This window comes from Balaenoptera musculus, chromosome 1 (genome assembly GCF_009873245.2).
Source record: "Balaenoptera musculus isolate JJ_BM4_2016_0621 chromosome 1, mBalMus1.pri.v3, whole genome shotgun sequence".
Classification (NCBI taxonomy): domain Eukaryota; kingdom Metazoa; phylum Chordata; class Mammalia; order Artiodactyla; family Balaenopteridae; genus Balaenoptera; species Balaenoptera musculus.
The window spans coordinates 121,792,606-121,812,544 of NC_045785.1; the positions used below are offsets into that span (position 1 = coordinate 121,792,606).

The 19,939-nt window shown below is 45.5% G+C and overlaps 1 protein-coding gene across 1 annotated transcript; it reads left to right on the plus strand.

Moving 5' to 3' along the window:
• The first annotated feature begins 1,708 nt into the window (after nt 1–1,708).
• On the plus strand, nt 1,709–18,489 carry LRRC52 (leucine rich repeat containing 52). The gene is made up of 2 exons (XM_036842319.1): nt 1,709–2,330; nt 18,164–18,489. Exons 1-2 carry the CDS (start codon nt 1,709–1,711, stop codon nt 18,487–18,489), a joined length of 948 nt encoding a protein of 315 aa, XP_036698214.1.
• The last annotated feature ends 1,450 nt before the right edge of the window (nt 18,490–19,939 follow it).

Sequence of the window (19,939 nt, forward strand, 5' to 3'; positions counted from 1 at the left end):
GAAATTAATTCTTCTCCATAGACTTCATGTTCCAAATTCCTCTCCTGGGCAATCATGTAAGATCTGGCCAGGAATTTATTTATTTTTTTAATTATAAGGAGAGGGTGACATGTCTATCAGTAAAATTCTCCTTCAATTAGTACAATTATCATTTGGGTCATTATTTTAAGTGTTTAAATTTCTACTTAAATAAGGTCACTTTCAATTCGGTAAACACACCGAAGTCATCATCCTAATTCATGGCCAGTAACCCTGGGAATGCTGAGTAAGTAAACACAATCAAGCATTAGCTAACCAGCCAAACTCAAATCCACTTGAGTTTATTAATTTCTCTCTTGGCAGAGAAACAAGAAAAGGGAGCAAACCATCAGAGACATTCACGCATCATTCATTCATTCAATATTTATTACATATCAGGTGCCAGGCACTGTGCTAAGCTAAATATAGATTTCATTACTTTATTAATATTCAAGTTATGTTATCTATGAATGTTTCAAAGAATGAAATCCTATTTTCCCCAAAATAAAAGTTTTAATTCCTGAGATGCTTTTTCTTTGTTTCTGCCCAATGTGCCTTCTTCCATAGAATGGGTGATACATCCTAACACTTAAGCTTCCAGACTCTCCATCCTTCCCTCCAAAAGACTCCCTCCCATTATCCCTCAAGCAGCTAATGAGTATAAACTCATACTAGAAGCACTAGTGAGGCCCTCATTATTTTAAAAGTCCTAGAATATAAATGGTAAGAAATAGTTCCTATCATTGCACTCAGATTTTTTTTAAATACATTTGGGTTTTGTTTTGGGGGAATATTTATACTTGCTCAAAAGGCTTTTAAATACTAGTACACATATATATTCCAAATGCAGACAGGGTTGTATGCAAACTGGGAATACAGTAGTAAGAACACCACCTTATCAGGGAATTTCCCTTGCCTCATTTCAAAGGAGCTCCCCCCTCCTCCACCCTTTCCCATCTTCTCCCGACAACACCCAAAAAATGGCACCTATCCAAACTCAGTACCAAAGGAAGAGACCCACGCTGAGAACTGACCTCAGACAGGTCACTTTTCACATCAGTAAAAAAAGGGAGTTGGACTGGAGATTTCCGTGATCCCTCTATGGCCTGCGGATTAGGGGGTCCAATCTAGTCTAATCCACTGCACCTCCCTGGGGAGCTGATACACACGCGCACACACGGTGAATCCGTGCGCTTCCCCCCACTCCCACGCCGCACGCCCCCACTCCCCCAGGGACAGTCGGCTTACTGAGTTACACAAAACACCCTCACACCACCCAGAAGAAGAGTCAGGACTCTCCCTCCCTCAGCTGGGCAGTCTCCGGAGGCTGCTGACATCACAAAGGTGTCAACTGGCAACCTCATTGTCATGTGGCTCTCGCCTGGCTCCCCTTCACTTGCGAACGCAGGGAAAGAGTGAGACCTTTTAAAGCCGCCAAGCCGGCAGGCTTCCAGCGGCAGTCTGGGAGTGAGCAATCGGCAGAGCCACCAAGCCGGGCTGCAGGGCATTGGGCCTCGCGTTTCAGCTTCTGTTCAGTTCTCCTGTAATGGAAAATCGCTTCGCCCAAAGCCAGAGTGTTACAGTTCTTTCCAGCGCCCCTCCCCCGCCCCACCACGCCCCTCGGCAACCTCCCGATCAAAGGGACAGCGCCCGCTGGAAAGTGGAAGGAGGGTAGTCGCCGCTTCTTACTATGTCCCGTGCTTCAGGCCCTGGGCCTGGGTGGTTACTCTTTTCCTTTGGAATGGGACTGGTATCGGGGTCAAGGTGTCCAAATAATTGTCAGTGTCAAGCCCAAGAAGTGATCTGCTCAGGGGTCCAGTTAACTGAATACCCCTCTGACATACCCCTGAACACCCGGAGGCTGTACCTGAATGATAACAGCATCCGTTTTTTGCCAGCGATGAATCTAGGACTCCTCAGTGACCTTGTTTACTTGGACTGTCAGAAGAACCTGATTCAGGAGGTGATGGATTATACCTTCGTCGGGGTCTTCAAACTCATCTACCTCGATCTCAGCTTCAACAATTTAACCTTGATCTCCCCATACAGTTTCTCCGTGCTCAGCAACCTGGTGCAGCTGAACATCTCCAGCAACCCTCATCTGTTATCACTCAACAAGTACACCTTTGCCAACACCAGCTCTTTGAGGTACCTGGACCTCAGAAATACCGGCTTGCAGACCTTGGACCATGCCGCCTTCCATAACCTCATAACACTCCAGACCCTGTATCTGAGTGGAAACCCCTGGAAATGCAACTGCTCTTTCCTGGACTTCACCATCTACTTAATAGTGTCCCCTCTGAACCATCCAGGTGAGGACTTGATTGGGTGCGGGGATGAGGATGTGATGGCATAGGAGGAATTGGTTCCAGAAAAAGCGAAGTCAAAAGATGGTCAGTGTGGGAGAGAGATCTGGGTAAAGTTGATTGAAAGCGTACTTATTGCCCTGCAGGATCCATCCTCGGGTTGACTGTAGAGGCAGTAAGGACCAGTAGAAAAAGTTCTAGAATAGCCATCCAAAGAGCTGAGTTCTGCTCCCACACTCAGCCCTTACTACTTGGCTGCCCTTGGGGAAGTCACAATTTCTCTGTGCCTCAGTTTCCTGATCCATAAAGTAGGGACAATATTACCAAACATACAGAGTTGTCATGTCAACAGGAAATGATATGTGTGGAAATGGTAAAGTACTGTAACTGCAAAGTGACAAAGTAATACAGGGATACTGTATTCCATTGGTAAACTATTTTAATCTGTTTAAGTCAGTGACTGACTTTTTTCAGGATCTAAAAGTAAATTCAGTCATTCATAGCCAGCGGAAAATCCAGTAGTATGATATACAGAAGGGAAAGTTCAATAGAGACAGAGGAGGGGCACGTGAGCGACCTGGACATGAATGAGAAAGGGAGGGGAAGAGAAGGCTTTAGATATCTTCTTCGTCTTCAGATGCTAACCTCACAAGGAAGGAGAGCACGGCATGAATGGGTGGCGAATGGACCACCAGTGTCCACTGTGTCAAGCAGGGAGATTCCAATCTCACAGGCAGACTCTCAAGTCTTACCTGGTAGAGTTCCAAGCCAGTTGCTGCCACTCTATCCACTGTCCCCACCCCTCTGCCATGGTCCCTGGGGCACTCCGGTGCCTCATCCCTTCTTCTTTTCCGTGACTTTACTGTCCCATTCCCATCCTTTAATTCCCCCACTCCACCAATACCACTTTCACCCAGGGAAGTCAGAGCTTCAGAGAAATGTGAAATAACCCCTCACAGAAAGCCTGGAGGCACTGATGTAATTAATCCCTATCAGAGCCATGTCTTCTCTGCCTTCCCTGGGTGTGTGTTTTTGAAAATATTTTCATGCACCAGCTTCACAAAAGTCCTGCTGAAGTTTCCACCCTGAAGTCCTGCCCATGTGGCAATATTCTAGAAAGATTCCTGACCAAAATGACAGACTTTAAGGAGCACTGGGGGAGAAGGAGCTGGGTGGTGAGAGCGAGTAAAAATGTGCCCTCCTGGCTTTCCAATGCACGTGTCTTGAACTGTCTTCCAGGCAGGGGCTGGACTGTGGTGAGGCAAGCAAGGCTCCCAGGTTGCAGAATCGAAGGTGGCACCGAGACTGTCTCCTTAAATTTTGTGCCCGAGGCACCTGGCCCTGCTGCCAGGTACTTCAACTTGAGTTAGAATAAATCAAAAGGAACAAACTTTGTCAGACCATCTTAACAGTACTAATCATAAAAGAACACAGGAGCAGTTTCTTGGGGGGCTTGCCTTGCCTCTCCAGTGATCATGCCTTCCACTTTTCTCAATGACTGGTGCTGTGCTGGTTTCTAGAAAGCTCTCTAAAAGAGGGTCAGTGTTAATCATTCTCATGCATCGAATGTGATTCCCAAATGGGATTCTCCCTGTCAGCGTACACGTAACTAGCCTGTGGACCAGCATCATCTTTTCTTGCGCCCTCCCCACCGTTCATACACATTTTCCTTGAGCAGAAACCACCAATTTGCCAGGAGGACCCCCTACTTAGCTGAAAAAGATAAGTAGCTTGGCTTCTTCCCCAGTGCCTAAGCCTATCACTTCACCTCCCACCAAATCTCCCGTAATCAGAATTTTGCTTATAAAGTTGTATCTTCTCAGAACTTTCAGGCTAACTACTTTGGACTCCCTGACTCAATTCAATCCAGGATTGAAAAGGATTATAAACCAGGTCTGTTTCACTGCATATTTTCAAAAACGTCAGAGGCGGGTGTCTATCTATCTTGTCAAGCTCATAAGCTCCTCGTGAATGAAGAATCTGGCTTTTGAGGTAGACAAAGCTTTCATCCACTGGCCAGTGGGAGCTCCCCACCCTGACACACACACACACACACAGCTGCTAATCTGCTCATCTCCCTCTGCTGTTTGGTGGCGTAGAGGAACCCTCCCAGTTCACTTCATACAGAAATATGGTCTCATTGCTCCAGTTCACTATTATTATCTCTTAAAAACAGCAGTGAGCCCCAGGCCAGACATAGAATAATTTAGCTTTGTACCGAGCTTCGCAGCTGCTGAAGTTTTTTCACACAGCTGTTTCAGTTTCTTTACTTGAGTGTCACACCAACCCTTAAATTTTGTGCTCTAGGACTGTGGAAGAGTCTAGGATGGGTATTTTTAACCCCTATCCTATGGTTGAGAAGATAGACTGATTCACCCAAAACCACACAGCTACTAAAAGGCAAGAAAATGGTTTGAACCTCCTGATTTCAAATTTAGGTCTTTTCCCATGTGGCTACTCTCTCTTAAATCCTCAAATTACATAACTATAATCCAATAAGTCACTTTAGTTATAAATACAAGTCATGTTATAAGCATATGCCCACAGCACCTAAATTTCAACTTTATTTCCTATCTGTCTACACTTGGAACTCACACTAGATCATTTTCATTGGATAACAAGCCCTAGTCATCATAAACTCATATAATATGCCTGCACTTCCCTTGCAAACCGAGGTTTCACCCCAATCTACCCAAACTCTAAAAGAATGAACCTAACCTCAGTGTTTGCTCTCCTTTGCATGTTATTCAGTCTGGTTCTCCCTTCCCGTACACATACACACACACACACACACACACACAACCACAAACATAGACATGAACACACATGTAAACACATACATACATGCACATATACAAACACAAAGTTGTATCTACACAAACATACCATACATACATATATACATAATTACATACACACTCACCCACATATTACATATGCATGACACACATACACATATAAATGCACAGATACACATCAACACATGAACACACACACACACACATACACAAAAAGCTGAAAACACTCACGCAATAAAATTCATTAGATGCTTCTCTTGCCCTTTAGCCAGACCTCAACATAATGGAAGATGTTTATTTCATGTGACTCTCATATGATGATTCATGTCTCTGTTAGGTGGAAATATCTTTGCTATTTACAAACACTCTAGTTGAACTCTCAACCTTTAGCCCACCTATTATACCACATTTTCTATCAAAACGGTACTCTCTGGCATGTTCTAGAATGGGATCTACACATCTCTTCCCCATGTGCCCAAATTTCAGGATACAGGAAGAATTTCTATGAAATAAGCTAAATAACCTGGTTATTTATAAAGGAGAATCCAACTTAAAGATGGGGTTCATTTTAGACCCAGGGAGATACTAAACCTCAGTATTGGGAGATTTTGCCTGCAGTGCAGTATTGAGGTCTGTATGACAGCAGAATTCCAGTATATAGACCCCTTGAAAAGCAAGGTAGTGAAGTAAGGGACCTCCATGGTACCACTCAGCTCACGCATCCATCCATTTAAATATTTCTTGAGTGCCTATTATATGCCAAACAAGTGTTCATAGAGGTAGCTAGCCAAGAACCCTGCGGTTGTGTATTGAGACTCATCTGACTATGGGCCACCTGCACCTTATGTGTCCCACGGTCCAATTAGGTGCAGCAGAACTAACCTCACTGGACACAGCAAGACAAAAAAGGCAAGCATGTGCCTTTTGGGGTAGAACAAGTACTTGGGACAGCCTCAGCTGCAGGTGGTGAAGGACGGCCACCATACAGGCAGGAGAGCCCAGTGTGAAGAGCTCAGGTTCTGGAGTGTAACAGATGTGGATCATGACCCTAGCCCTGCCACTTAGTATCTGTAGGAGATCAGATAATTTACTTAACCTCTCCACACTTCAATTTCCTCATCTTTCAGACAGGTCTAGTAATAGAACCAACCTGTCTAGGGCTGGTGTAAGGATGAAATGAAAACATTTATAAACTGCCATTAACATTAAGCCTGGCACACCATAAACATTCAATAAACAAATGGTTGGCAGATGTAGGAAAGACACAGGATACTAAGAGAGTAGCAAATATCAGTCAGGTGGTCCCTGGGACAAGCAGTGGACTTCAGGAAGGCTCAGCCTTATTGGAGGACAGTGTACCCTGTCCAGGAGACATGACCATACAGATGCATATGGGGATATAAATAGGAGATGGGAAGGTAGACAGCAGGTTCCAGGACTCTAATCCCTGAGAAAATGGGACAGAGGGAATCCTGGAGTTGAATATTGGATGAGTTATGAATACAGGAGTTCAGACACTGGGGAATAAAACCAGAAGCCCAAATCAAGGCTTGGTCTCAGTCCAGGCCATGAGACTCAGGGCTGGGCCAGCAGCAGCAAGGTGGCTCTTCCTGAGTCACCTGAGTCTGGAACTGAAGTTCTACCTTAAACACAAACCCCACTTCCAGAAACAGGTGTGAACATGCAGACGTCTTTCACAGGATGAGGGCAAGGAGGTCAGTTCAACTATGGGGCAGACATGGCCTTGGGAGAAGAAAATCACCTACATGGTGTAATTTTGTGATCTGAAGAGTAATGAGCAGTATTTTTGCTCCAGTCTCTCCCCATCCACTGCCTACCATTGGGCTAAAATTAGCCATTAGAGATTCATCCTTCTGGGTCCCTAAAAGTGCCCCAATCTTGCAAAAGACTGTGAACAAATATGTAAGTTCCAGGGAAGAATAATATAGGTGCCCCTAAGCTTTTATCAACTTTCATATCAGAGGGAAGAGTGAGTTCTTGGGAAATACAATTAGCTAAGATTAATTCTGCAGCAGTGGGGGAACCTTGAAGGAAGCCAAGATCCAGGAAAGAAATGGAGAGGTGTTAAAACAAAAGACATGAGGGCAATAATATGTCCTTCCCCTATGTCACACCTTGGCTAAGTTCGCCCCCCACAGAGGGGCTGTAGAGGAGGCTGAATGTTTTATTCACCTTATTTCATCACAAGGCTACAGCAGATAGGAACATGAAAACTTTCCCATATTGACAAGAGATTTGGCACTATTATCAAGAGTCTTCCTCAAAGGAAACCCTCCAATGATATACTCACCAGATGCACTGAAAACTGCTCAGTCCTCAAAGAGTTCATGTATTCACTTTCCAAACACAAAAATCATAGCAGAAATGGAGGTGAGTTGAAATGTGCTGGTTGCCTGGATGCTCTGATCAATACAGAGTTAAAACAGGTTCACACATTCCATTTCCTTTTGGGCTCAGGTCAGAAAATAGGAGAACTAATTCCTGGCTGGAACTGTAATTTTTCAGTCATTAATGCTGTTTGAAGGTGAGAGTAGAAATTGAGCTCTTCCCAGGAGAGAGCTCCCCAGCAGGACAGGGTTGAATGCCTCTGAAGGTGCTCTCAAAAACTCACTAGCTCTAAACTCCTGGACAGAAAAAGCCTGGCTTCCTACATCCCCTCCACCCTCAAAGTCTGGTCCAGCACTGTCCAACAAAAGCTTCTGCAGCAGTAGAAATGGTCTACATCTGTGCTGTCCAATACACTACCCACTAGCCACATGTGGCTATTGAGCTCTTGAAATTAGGCTAGTGGAACTGAGGAACTGAATTTTTAATTTTGCATCATTTCAATTCATTTAAATAGCCGCATGTATGGCTAGTGGCCACCATATTGGTGGGCGAAGCCTTTAATATAGGAAGATATAGGAAGCTTAAGCTGGAACTTTAGAATCTAGCCACCTCCCAGGTAAGTGGCTATAGAGCCCAGCCCAGCGTGGAGATCTTCTGACACCCAAGTTCAATGTTTTCTCCCATGCCATGATATTTCCTTACTATCAGGCACATCACAGTCTATTCAACTCTGAAACATTTATTGTATGTTTATTACGTGCCCAACATTGTATTTATGTTGTTGGGGTGCTTTATCACAGGGAAAGAAGTCATAATTCCTGTCTTTGATTAGGCAAATCTAGGGATACCAGAGAGAGAAAATGCAGTTGAAAGCCAGGAAGCCTGATCCCAGCCGTGCCACTGTGTGATTTGGGGCAAGTCATTTTTCCCTCTGAGTCTCATTTGTCTCCGAAACAAGGGAATAGGATTAGATACTCTATAAATCCCTTCTAGTTGGCAGCCTATGGACCTACATAGAAAGATAAGATGCACTTAGATGAAGGAAGAGGAGAGCAGTGGTCAGCAGACAGGGTCCCAGGTGAGCAAGTGCACAATGAGTCCTTGTCGAGGTGCAGGTGTTCCTAGAGATGAGGGCTGTGGTCACACAATTAGGAAGTGCGACCTCTAGCTCCTGCACTCTCCCGCCTCCTGTCTTAAGCACCCTCTCCTGGCCTTGAACAATGCCTCCACCTCCCAGGGACTCAGTGCCCTGGACTTTCCTCCCAGGCCTGGCCTGCTCCACCAGCGGTTCTCAAACTCTAATGAGCACAGGAGCCCAGGCTCTACGTCCAGAGGTGATGACTCAGTGAGATGTTGGGGCAGGTGCTCCTTAGGCCACATTTTGAGAAACACTAGGACAATGGTCTGGGTTCTAGCTCTATGGTGGCTGCTCCAACTGGTGAATAAATTGACTTGCACTAAGATGTTAGTAGCTGATAATGTTTCGATATGTCTCCCTCAAGGGGCATTTGCAATGTGACAGGGAACAACCAGAAACAGTGAGAATTCAGAAAATCACAGGCTACTAGCGTAGATGTGGAGGTAGTCTCAGGACAGAGGGTCCGTCTGTGTCAGCCCTTAAATTATAGTCCTTAGGCAGTCCTGCTTAGTCCGATGGTGGGGCCCACAAGTCAAAAAGAGGAGTCCGGGCAGGAGTGCTGCCGAGGCAGGGGGACAAAGCCACTCAAGGACATCTGCAGGGAGCAGATGGGTTGGGTCATGTGCTGTTTCAAGTCCAAGTCATTTTGAGGGCATTTTGAACAGGGAACATCTCAGTTTCATTCTGAGGCTATTTCATCCTGTATTCAAGGCTGCTCTCATATGATAATGGCCCCATTTCAATCCACCAAGTACAAAATCATCTACAACTGCGCCAAAACTTAGATTTCCAGAATGAATTCAGGTCCTCACACCCTTCCACTATTAATGCTAACCCATCTCCTCCATCAGGGAAATTGCAATAAAGACCAGACACCAAAAAAGGGAACAGCTGGGCAGCAGTCATTGCCAAGGCTGTCAACTGCTCCGCTAGCACATCTCTCCCACCTTATCACGAACACCCTGGCCTTGTGGCTCCCTCCTGCTGAGAGCCAGAGGAGCAGCCTCATGAGGACAATGAGGGGGCTGAGAGGGGTGCAACTGATTCAGTGATCCCTAAATCATCCAGAAAATTCTAGAAGGGATGGGGATGGCAAGGATGTGCAGTTTGGGAAGGACCTCTAACTCAGCCCTGTTGGAATCCCTGAGGGTGGATGATCTAAAGTTCCCTCAAGCTCAGAAATGCCAGACCTCTATGCATGGCCCCTCTGATCGCCCAACACCACTCAGGCCCCTGGAAGGAGGCAGTGCAAGGCCAGCCAAAGCAGCCAACCTCAGTTTCTTCATCTCTAGAGATGAAGAATTCCCAAGCTATAAGGAATCCAACAAAACGTGGATGCAGCTAGAAAGAGAAACAGGGGTCCAGCCATCTAGGGCCTTTGTTTATCGTTTTTCTAGGGAACATGCAATGTATCCTGAGAAGTTTTGCCAGGCAGGCAAGATGGATACAGGGCTAGGAGGCTCGTATGGGCATTCAGACAAGAGAGGATGGCAGCCTATGGCAACAGTGTGGATGAAGAGGTACAGACAGGTCAGAAGGAACTGTTTAGAAGGTAGAAGCAACAGGACTTGGGACTGAACTAGACCCTCCCAGAGTTCCCTGTACTCCCTTTGTGACTCTTAGCACAATTAACAGATTTGTATTAATTTAACATTTGTCTTCCCTGATAGACAGGAAGGTCTGTAAGAGCAAGGAGCAGGTCTGAATCTTCAGAAAGATTCAGACACAGAGAAAATGCTCAAGAAATATTTGAGTGAATAAAAAATCAATGAGACATGGAAAATAAAGGAAAGGAAAAAAATCAAGTATTGGTTTGGACAACTATGGGGGCTCCACTGAGAGGGGGGCAGGAAGGGGTTAGGGGAGAAGCCAAGTCCTATCTTGAACGTGTTGAGTGGGAGGTTTTTGTGAGCCAGGAGGCATTTGGATATTCTGACCTGAAATTCAGAATAGAGAATAAAATATATGTTTGGAAATCATCAGCTCACTGGTGATCATCAAAACCAAACAAAGGATGAGATCAGCCAGGGAAAGAGTTTAGAGTGAGAGGGTAACAGGGCAAGGACAGAAGCTTTGGGGAATGCCAACATATTGAAGCATCAAGTAAGAAGAGCAGAGAACTTAATAAAGTGAAGGGACCAGCAATGGAAATATGGTGCAGGGTGGTGTGGTCTTTCTAGACAGAGGGAAGAACAAGTGCAAAGGCCCTGGGGTGGAATGAGCTCAATGTAGCGGAAGGTGTGTATGGGTGAAGTGGAGTGAAGCCAAAGTAAGAAATGAGGTAAAAAATCAGAGGCCAGATCTTATAGGACCAACAGGCCATGGAGAGGCTTTTGACTTTATTCTAAATGTGACAGGAAGTCATGAAAGGGTTTTGAGTGGGAAGTGACACGATCTATGGTTTACAGCTGGCTCCCACTGCTAGATGGAGAGAGGCTGTGGAAAGTGGGAACACAAGTTAAGAGGCTGTCACAGTTCAGGCGAAGGGAAGACTGTGGCTTGGCCCAAGGGAAGACTGTGGCTTGGCCCAGGGTAATGGTCCAGAAGATAAGAAGAAGTAAGAATTGGGATATATTTTGAAGGTAAGACTAATAGGATTGTCTCATGGCTTAAATTATGGGATGTGAGAGAGGAAACAGGAAGGGCTCCCAAGTTTCTGCCTGGGTGACTGGTGAACGGTGCTGCCTTCCACCACGGAACTTTTCTAAATTGCCCATTATCCATGAGGATAATAACTGTCCACTCTCTGGATTTTTCTGAGAAGATGAGTTATTATTCAGCAGGTCCAGCTCTAGGCCAAACTGAGAGCAAACTAGGGTTTGCCATTAGCTTCCAGGAACTGCCTGGTACCATCCCCCAGACCTGTCATGTAGCTGGCTTCCCTCCTCCATCAAAATCTGCTCAAGAAAGGCAGTAGCAGGGGTTCCCCAGGGAAGGGCTTAAGTCATTGGCTTCTTTTTCAGAGGACTTTACACTTTAAGCCTTCTTTTATCAGTGGAATGAAAGGTTCTATCTCCTGCTGACAGAATTTTGGGCACTGACAAGCACATGAGAAGTATTATGAGGAAAAGGGGTCTTTCTACCTCTAAATCTTGCCCATATACAACCACTTATACAAAAAAACCAGTCCTGTAGACTAAAGCACCTTTAAAGCACAGGAATAATCAGGTTGAACTTGCTGGATTTCAAGGTTGTTCCTGTAATGTTCCAAGAGTCTATGAATCAGGTTTAACCTTTACCAAAATATGAACTCTTTATCCAAGGGAAAATATTGTATCAGATAAGAACTGTACTGCCCAAGCCCAAATCATCCAAAGCCAAGGATGCTTCAGACCAGGAGTCAGCACACACTTTCTATGAAAGGGCAAATAATAAACATTTTAAGCTTTGTGGGTCTTTGTTGCCACTATCCACTCTGTCATTTGTAACATGAAAGCAGCCATAGAATATACATGAATGAATGGGCATGGCTGTGTTCCAATAAAACTTTATTTACAAAAACAGGCTGCAGGATGGATTTGGCCCACAGGTTGTAATTTGCTGAAGCCTGGCTCATGCCATCAAGGGAAGACAGCTGGGTGATGAGGAAAAGGAGCTCTAGGGAGGCAAAGGTAGGAGCCAATGGAGGACTAGAAATGCTCAGAGGACCATGCATGAGGGTCTAAGAAGGGGGCCTTGCTGGCCAGTTGGCTTTGGTGGTGCTGGGCTGCTATACGGTCCAGTCTAGGTTTCCCTCTAGGGAGTCTTCTCCTCTGGGCCACCCATAGTACAGCAGAATATGATAGTGATCCCCTCAAATTCCATCAGAAACCAGTCCTAAACAACAAGGCCAAAAATATGAGTTTAAGAACTGCTGTATGAGATTAAACCAATAATCCACCCATTCTCTATGCATTCAATAGGCATTTATCAAACCTCTATTGTGTACCAGGCACTAGGGATACAAAGGTGAACAAATAGGGTCTCTGCTTTCAACCAGTAATTGGGAAATAATAATAACTACCTTTTGCCATCATGCTGGCAGCCCTTGCATCCTCAGCCCCTTCCCCAACTGCACTTACCCTCATTTCCTTCTCTGCAGTCTCAGAGGACACTTCAAGGCTTACCCCTCCATTTGAACAGAACAGTCATCTGTTCCTGCCTCCTCCAGGACTTCACACCCCTTAGCTCACTGAATCCTTCCCCAGACCCTCACGAGGTAAGCAGGGATTGGTATTGGCCTAGTGTAGAGCAGTCCAAGGTGGCAAGACGTTAGCCGACCCACCTATAGTCTTCTATCTCCCCAGGTTCCCTTTCCTCCAGCCGAGCATTATGTCAATGACATTGACCCTAAGGGGCATTAATAACAAACAATATTTAATTCACTCAACAAACATACTTTGAGCTCTAGTATGTGTTAAGCACTATTCTAGATGTTGAGGACACAACAGTGAAAACAAATCCATGTCTTCCTGGAGTTCATAATCCAGTGGGCGGAGGCAGACAAATGAATAGGGAGTTGACAAATACATAATTTAGCTGGAGAAAAAAACACTGAACATCTAATGATGTTCGGGCAAGCTAGGGCCTAAGGAGGAAAAATGAGGGAATTAGACCTTTCTCTATGTTCCAGGTGGAAGTTTCATGACGAAGTGCTTAAGCTGATAGAAACTGGTATTTGCTCTCCAAGGAGCAGTTGCAGTGTAATTGAGAGAGAAGTGTCCAAATTCTATCCTCTCACTTTACGTGGCCACCACATGGAGGCTGGCCTCCTCCGCTCCGCCAGACAGTTCTTAAGCAAGACTGCCCAGGGAGCTCAGAACAGCCTGCTCCTCTGGAGAGCTAAGCAGACCCCAGAACTGTGGTCACTTCTGCAGACCAAGAAAAGGAGCAGTTCCTCTTAAAACCACCAGGTTCTAGCTGGCTTTCTGAAGGAAGGCTTTCTGGGCTCCTGCATTAACAGGTGTGGTTCTGGGCCCCAGAAGCTCTTGCTCCTCCATGCATTCGATTTTGGCAGACAGGTTTTCCACCTGTGAGCAACGTGCCGCATGTGGAACTAAATAAGGGGGTAGTTTATGTTTCCTTAGGAACTATTTGCAGGAAGAATTTAAACATTAATGATACCTGTAATTGGACCTGGGCGCTTTAACTGGGGCAAATGCCCTGCACCCATGAAGTAGAGCTGAGGAAGTGATAAGATGGGGCTTAGTCACATGTTTGTAATGTGATTGAAAGCCCTGGGATTGTGCAGCGCACAGAATACACAGCAGTACCTGGTAGCCTTTTCTCAGAGGCAAGGAGATCAAGAAAGTCAGAGACAGAATAATTGATGAACAATTTATTCATTCTGTAGCCTGGGAATAATTAAAACTACTTAGTGGGGTGCTCAAGAGTAGAGTTTAATTTTGTGAAGCACCTTATATGGTGTCTAGCATATATCAGACATTCCAGGATGAGTAGATGGGTCTATAAACTCTAAAGTCATCATACTAGACTAGGAAAAGGATGCATGACTAACAAGCTAAAGAAGAGGAAATGAAATAATAAAATAGAAGGAACATAGTCAAGGGATAGGATCATTTAAAAAGTAGGACAAATGGAAAACAAACAGTTAATCCAAATATATCAGTCTAACATTAAACATTAATGGGCTGATTAAAATACAAAGTTTGCTAGATTGATGAAAAACAAAACCCAACTACATCCTGCTTACTAAATATCCCTTAAGTATAGAAACATAGAAAGATTAAAAGTAAAAGGATGGGAAAAGCTACACAATGCAAACACTAACCAAAAGAAATTTGGTACAGCCATACTAATGTCATCAAACAGAGTACACTTTAAGGTACGAAGCATTACTACAGATAATAAGTGATATTGATCAATGAGAAAAGTGTAAATCTACCAAGAAGACGTAACTTTATATGCATCTAATAACACAGCTTCAAAATATGTGAAGCAAAACTTGACAGAATTATACAGAGAAGTAGACAACTGCATAATCATAACTGGTGACTCTAACATACTTCCCCTGTAACTAATAGACAACTAACAATCTAATAGTAACTGAGACAATAGTTTTGAAAAGTCAATAAAGTCAAAAAAAAGTCAAAGAATATAAAAAGTCGATAAAGATATAAATAAAAATCAATAAAGATACAGAAGATCTGTATAAAACCACACCCTAATCAACATACAATGTACTCAACAAAGACAGAATACATTTTTTTCAGTGCACATGCAAAAACTACTAAAATCGACTTTATGTCCAGCCATAAAGCAAATTCTCAATAAATCTCAAAGGACTGAAATCATAAAGAGTATGTCTCTGACCACAGTAGAATGAACTAGAACTCAATAATAAAAACATTACTAGAAAATCCCCAAATACTTAAAATTGAGTAATTCATTCAGTGAATGATAGCTCTTATTATCAAGAGCAGTAATGATCAGACATGGATTATGTCGTCAAGAGCTAAAAGTGTCTCTAGTAGGAGAGAAAAGATGTACCCCTTTTCTAGCAAATAACCACCAAGCAACATAGAATGTGATAGGTGCAGTAAGAATGCTACTAAGAAATGCTATGGATGAGTTCGGAGTGGGAACAATCACATGACTGCCCTCTGACGTGGTTTGGGAAGGGTTATTGGGGGTAGATGCATTTACACTAGACCTTGAAGGATAGGAAGGACTTGATCATGCAAAAATTAGAGGAAGAGATATTTGATGCAAAAAGAGCAGTGTAACGAAGCTAACTACAGATAAGGGGGATATGTAATCAAGGAATAAAGACAGTTTAATTTGACTGGAACAAAGGGCGGGGTACTGGGAGAACTCAGAAGTAAGGTGGGAAAGGCAGGAGGGGGCAGATCCTGAGGGCTCTGAACACCAGGCCAGGTGATCTGGATGTTATTCTGAGCCCCACAGGGGAGTCAGAGGAGGGTTTTGATCCAGAGTGTGCCTGGCAAGAGCCTAGCCTGCAGAAGGGAAATCTGGCAAGAGTGTGTGAAATGGTCCGGAGCTGGGAAACTGGGAATGGGTGGAGACAGACCTGCTAAGAGTTGAGAGCTCACACCTTGGCGGTGACAGGCAATGAAGGGGGGAGAGTGAATGCAGCAGTAGAAAAACCCTCCCCACAGATCCACCCACATCCCTCACTTAAAAGCAGCCTAACAATGCATTAAAATCACTGCCTAATTGCTCCTTTCAAGGTAATGCTCCAAAATGGAGAAATATGCGTTTAATGTTTAGTCTCATCTCTGCCACCCAAGCCCCAATTTAAAAGCCTAATCTTTTTAAAAATAGAATGAGATAAACTCCCATAGGCACACTCCAGACCCTCAAAATCCCACGTCCTCCTTTCTCAAATACATCTTTCTTCGTATATTCCCATGTGGTGTCTCTGGCAGCTTGGGCAGGTGACTTAAGCCCTCTCTTGCTAGAATTCCTGAAGATGGCAGGAGCCTCCCCTCCTCCTCCCCAGCCCCACTCTTGGGCCTCCTGGGCAAAGCCCCAGAGGTCCTGGAACCAGGCTGACTAGAGACAGGTCTTGAGGTGTAATTGTGTTCCTGTCCCTTTACAGCACCCTGAGATGGAGGTCCAAGGCCCCTTTCCCTCTCCCATGGGCCAGGGTTGCCATGAGGGCCACTGTCCCACACTCAATTCTAGAGAGGGGCTTCTTCCTCTCCTTTCCTCTGTAGTCTTTGCAACCAGTGGATGTGGCAGCCCCCAGGCTGGCTCCCTCCTCATATGTCTACAGCCTCCTCCGCCAGGGAGTCCTCACAGCATCACAGACTTCAGGCCATCTTCCTGAAAGTAACAAATGACTTCACTACAGGTGCACTGACCCAGAACTAGGGTGCAGGGAATAGCGTCCAGCTTGGAGAGGACTTAACGCTCAGCCTGGACAGCTCTCTCCAGCCACCCAAAGCCAGCTGCCTCCTACCCAGTCACCTCACTTCTGTATTCCTTTCCCTAATTCTCCTGCTTCTAGCTCCAGTCCAAACCTGATTTCCCTCACGTCCTTGGTCACCAAGGCTATCAGTGTCTTCACATAGTCTGGAGTTTCTACCCTGATCTAGGTGAAGCTTCTCCCCACACTTGCCTCTCTCTGTATCTCCCACTTCTGCAAAAAAAAGCTCAGAAAGCTCAGTCTGGGTTTTCTCTGTCTCCTGTCCCCTGCCTGGATCCTGCAGGTTATCCAAAACCTTAAAGTTAGGAAACCTTCCTGAGTCTCAGTTTCCTTATGTGTAAAACAAGGATGATAGTGTGTGTCAACGTTGCTGTAAGAATTCAACGAGATAGCATTTGTATATCACTTAGCATGTAGACAGAACTTGGTAAATATTAGCTGCTATTATGATTTGGATCATAGTTGTCTCAAGCCCTGATCTCAACCCTGAATGTGAGCTCATTTACCTAATGCTCATTTATATTCACCTGGACACCGCTCACAGGCACCTCAGCATCAACACAGCGGAGTATATGGAGCTAGAAAAATGCAGGGCTGACGACAGAGCTCTGAGTCATCTGTGTATCTGTTGTGCACAGTGTATTGTGTGCACTATTGTGTACAATAGCTTGCCTTCTCACCTGCGTCAGTTAAATCCTCCTAACTACCCTGAGAATAGGTATCATCCTTTGTAAGATGAGGCAATGGTATTCAGAGACAGAGTCAGACATCCTGCTGAAGTTTACCAAATTAGTAAGTAACAGTGGGTTTGAACCCTAGTCTGTCTGGCTCCAGAGCCCACTTTGCCTTCTGTTATATACGGAAGTCCGCAGTGCTTGGTGTGGAGAGGTGCTCAGAGAAGGGGCCAGGCAGCTGAGGCAGTGGCTAAAAAGGACTGAAGGCTCATGTAGATCACATGATCATCCAGTGATACCAACATCATCACTGAGAAACAGAACTGCTTCCGGTATTGGCTGTCTCTTTTCCCTGAGCTCCCCCTTGATTTCTTCAGGTTGCGGGCAGGTGGGGCTGAGGGTGAGGCATAGAGAGCACACAGTAGGCATTTCCAGAGAATTTTGGCCCTCCTAAGTGGCGTGAGATGACATTGGGTGGCCTTAGTGATCCCTGGTTGGGCTCAGGAACAGGAGAAGGGGAAAGGACAAGGTGGAGGGGGAAGGAAGGGGAGACAGAGATGATGAGCGTTGGTGGACTTCTGTGGCGTGTCAACACTCCACGGCAATCTTGCTTAAGTTTCCAACCTCCCAGCTCCTGCTGTGGTCTCTCATTCCTTGAGGAGCCTTAAAAAGCAAAGCCCATTTTCAGGAGGTGAATCTGAACACAGCTAAGCCTCGGGCAAAAAGCAGCCGAGGAGCAGTCTCAAACCTTAATGTGCCCAGAGATCACCTGGGGATCTTGTTAAGATTCAGATTCTGATTCAGGAGGCCTTGGGGTGGTGCCTGAGATTCTGCATTTCTAACGGGGTCCATGTGATGCCAATATCGCTGGCCCACAGACCACACTTTGAGTAGCAAGAGTCCAGACAGCCTCTCCAAGTCCCTGTTGGCCTCAGGACCCTGGGAGTTCTGCTGTTTCAGCACTCTGCCTGCTGTGTGTTTCCTCTTAGATGAACAAAATGCCACGTGCCTGGAGCCCACAGAACTGGCAGGGTGGCCCATCACGAAGGTGGGGAACCCGCTCCGGTACATGTGCGTCACTCACCTGGACCGCCAAGACTACATCTTCCTGCTGCTCATCGGCTTCTGCATCTTCTCCGCGGGCACCGTGGCCGCCTGGCTGACGGGCGTGTGCGCCGTGCTCTACCAGAATGCCCGCCGCAGGTCGAGCAAGGATGAGGCAGAGGACGAGCACGGGCAGAGGGTGGAAGTCAGCAGGAGGATTTTTCAAAGCAGGGTGGACTCTGGCCAGGACGGGTTTCCTCAGCTGATTTAGTTGCCAGGGGCTGCTGTCTGATGGACCTTTCCCAGGCTCCCTGCTTTCCGTCTTGCCCTCCCCTTCCCACTCCTCAGAGCTGTCTTAGAGATTGAAGCCTACTAGTAAAATAAATTAAACATTTGGTGGCCATTTCACAGGTTGGTCCTTTCCTGTTCAACCAACCCAGGGATAATTCCTTGATCTCAGAAGGATGGCATAGAACAAAGTCTAGAGAAGCTGTTGGAGGCATCTAAATGCTGAGGAAGGCCACCCCCGAAAGCGGGCCAACTTGTGTTTGATGAGCACCTACTATGCTATGCCCCTAAACTAAGTGCTGGAGGGAGGGATGTGACAAATACAAGATCTGAGATCCGTCCTCAAAGAGCAACAATTTAGGGCGGCGGGGGTGGGGGGCAGTCAAGATTAAAATGATTCAAATGGAGAAAAATACAAGGCAAAATGACAAGGACTAACATGAATGGAATATGTCTATGGGCTATCTTCACACTTTACCTCCTAATTATCACAACAACCCTAGTTTACGGTGACACTATTTTACTCAAATGGTAAGCAGTACAGCCTCCCAAAGTCCACATTCTTTCCTTTAAACAAAGCTGCCTTTCAAAGAAATGTTTAGCAACATAACCCAAGGTTCGTCGTGTCAGCCTTGGACAAAACGAAGGAGAGAGGCACACAGAGCCGGCCACCACTTACTGAGGCCTTACCAAATGCCCGGCATCCTACCACGCATCAGACACATTTTCTCATGGGCTTAATCCTCACAACAACCAGGTCAGGAGGTCATTGTTTCCTCATTTTTCTGATGCTCAGAGAGACCAAGTAACCAGCTCAAGATCACACAGATGATAAGATGCAGAACAATTGCTGAACCTCAGGCTACCTGACCCCAAAGCCCATGCTCTATGCACTGTGACCTCCTGTCTCTGATGAAGCAACAGAATAGCTAAGTATGTACCCATATGGTCCTGCTCTCAGGACTGCTTAGAAGAAGGGAAACAGAGCAGAAGGCAGAGGTGGCTCAACCCAAAGACCCGTTCCAGGTTTTCCCTTTCTCTCTACCCAGATCAAATCATGCTCACGTCCAAGACTAGATCAAAGGTCCGCCCATAGAGCTAGCTGTCCCTAAACCCCCAACCAGACCTGCCTTTACCTCTGCACTTCCGCTGTGAATTGCACGTTATTCCCCCAAATTTGTCTGGTGTGATGGTTAAGAGCATGGGCTCACAAATAGGATTCCTACCCCTGGTTTTGTCCTTACACCTTTGTGAACTTGGGCTTCCTACTCGTCATGACCTTGAGGACAGAGACTGCCTGTTATTCTCCATGGACACAGCACATGCCTTACACAAAGTAGGGGCTCAATAAATGTTTATTATTGCATTCTATTTAAATCCCAGCCCACCAATCATTCTTATTCTGTTATCCTGATTGTGAGGGGCGACCATGG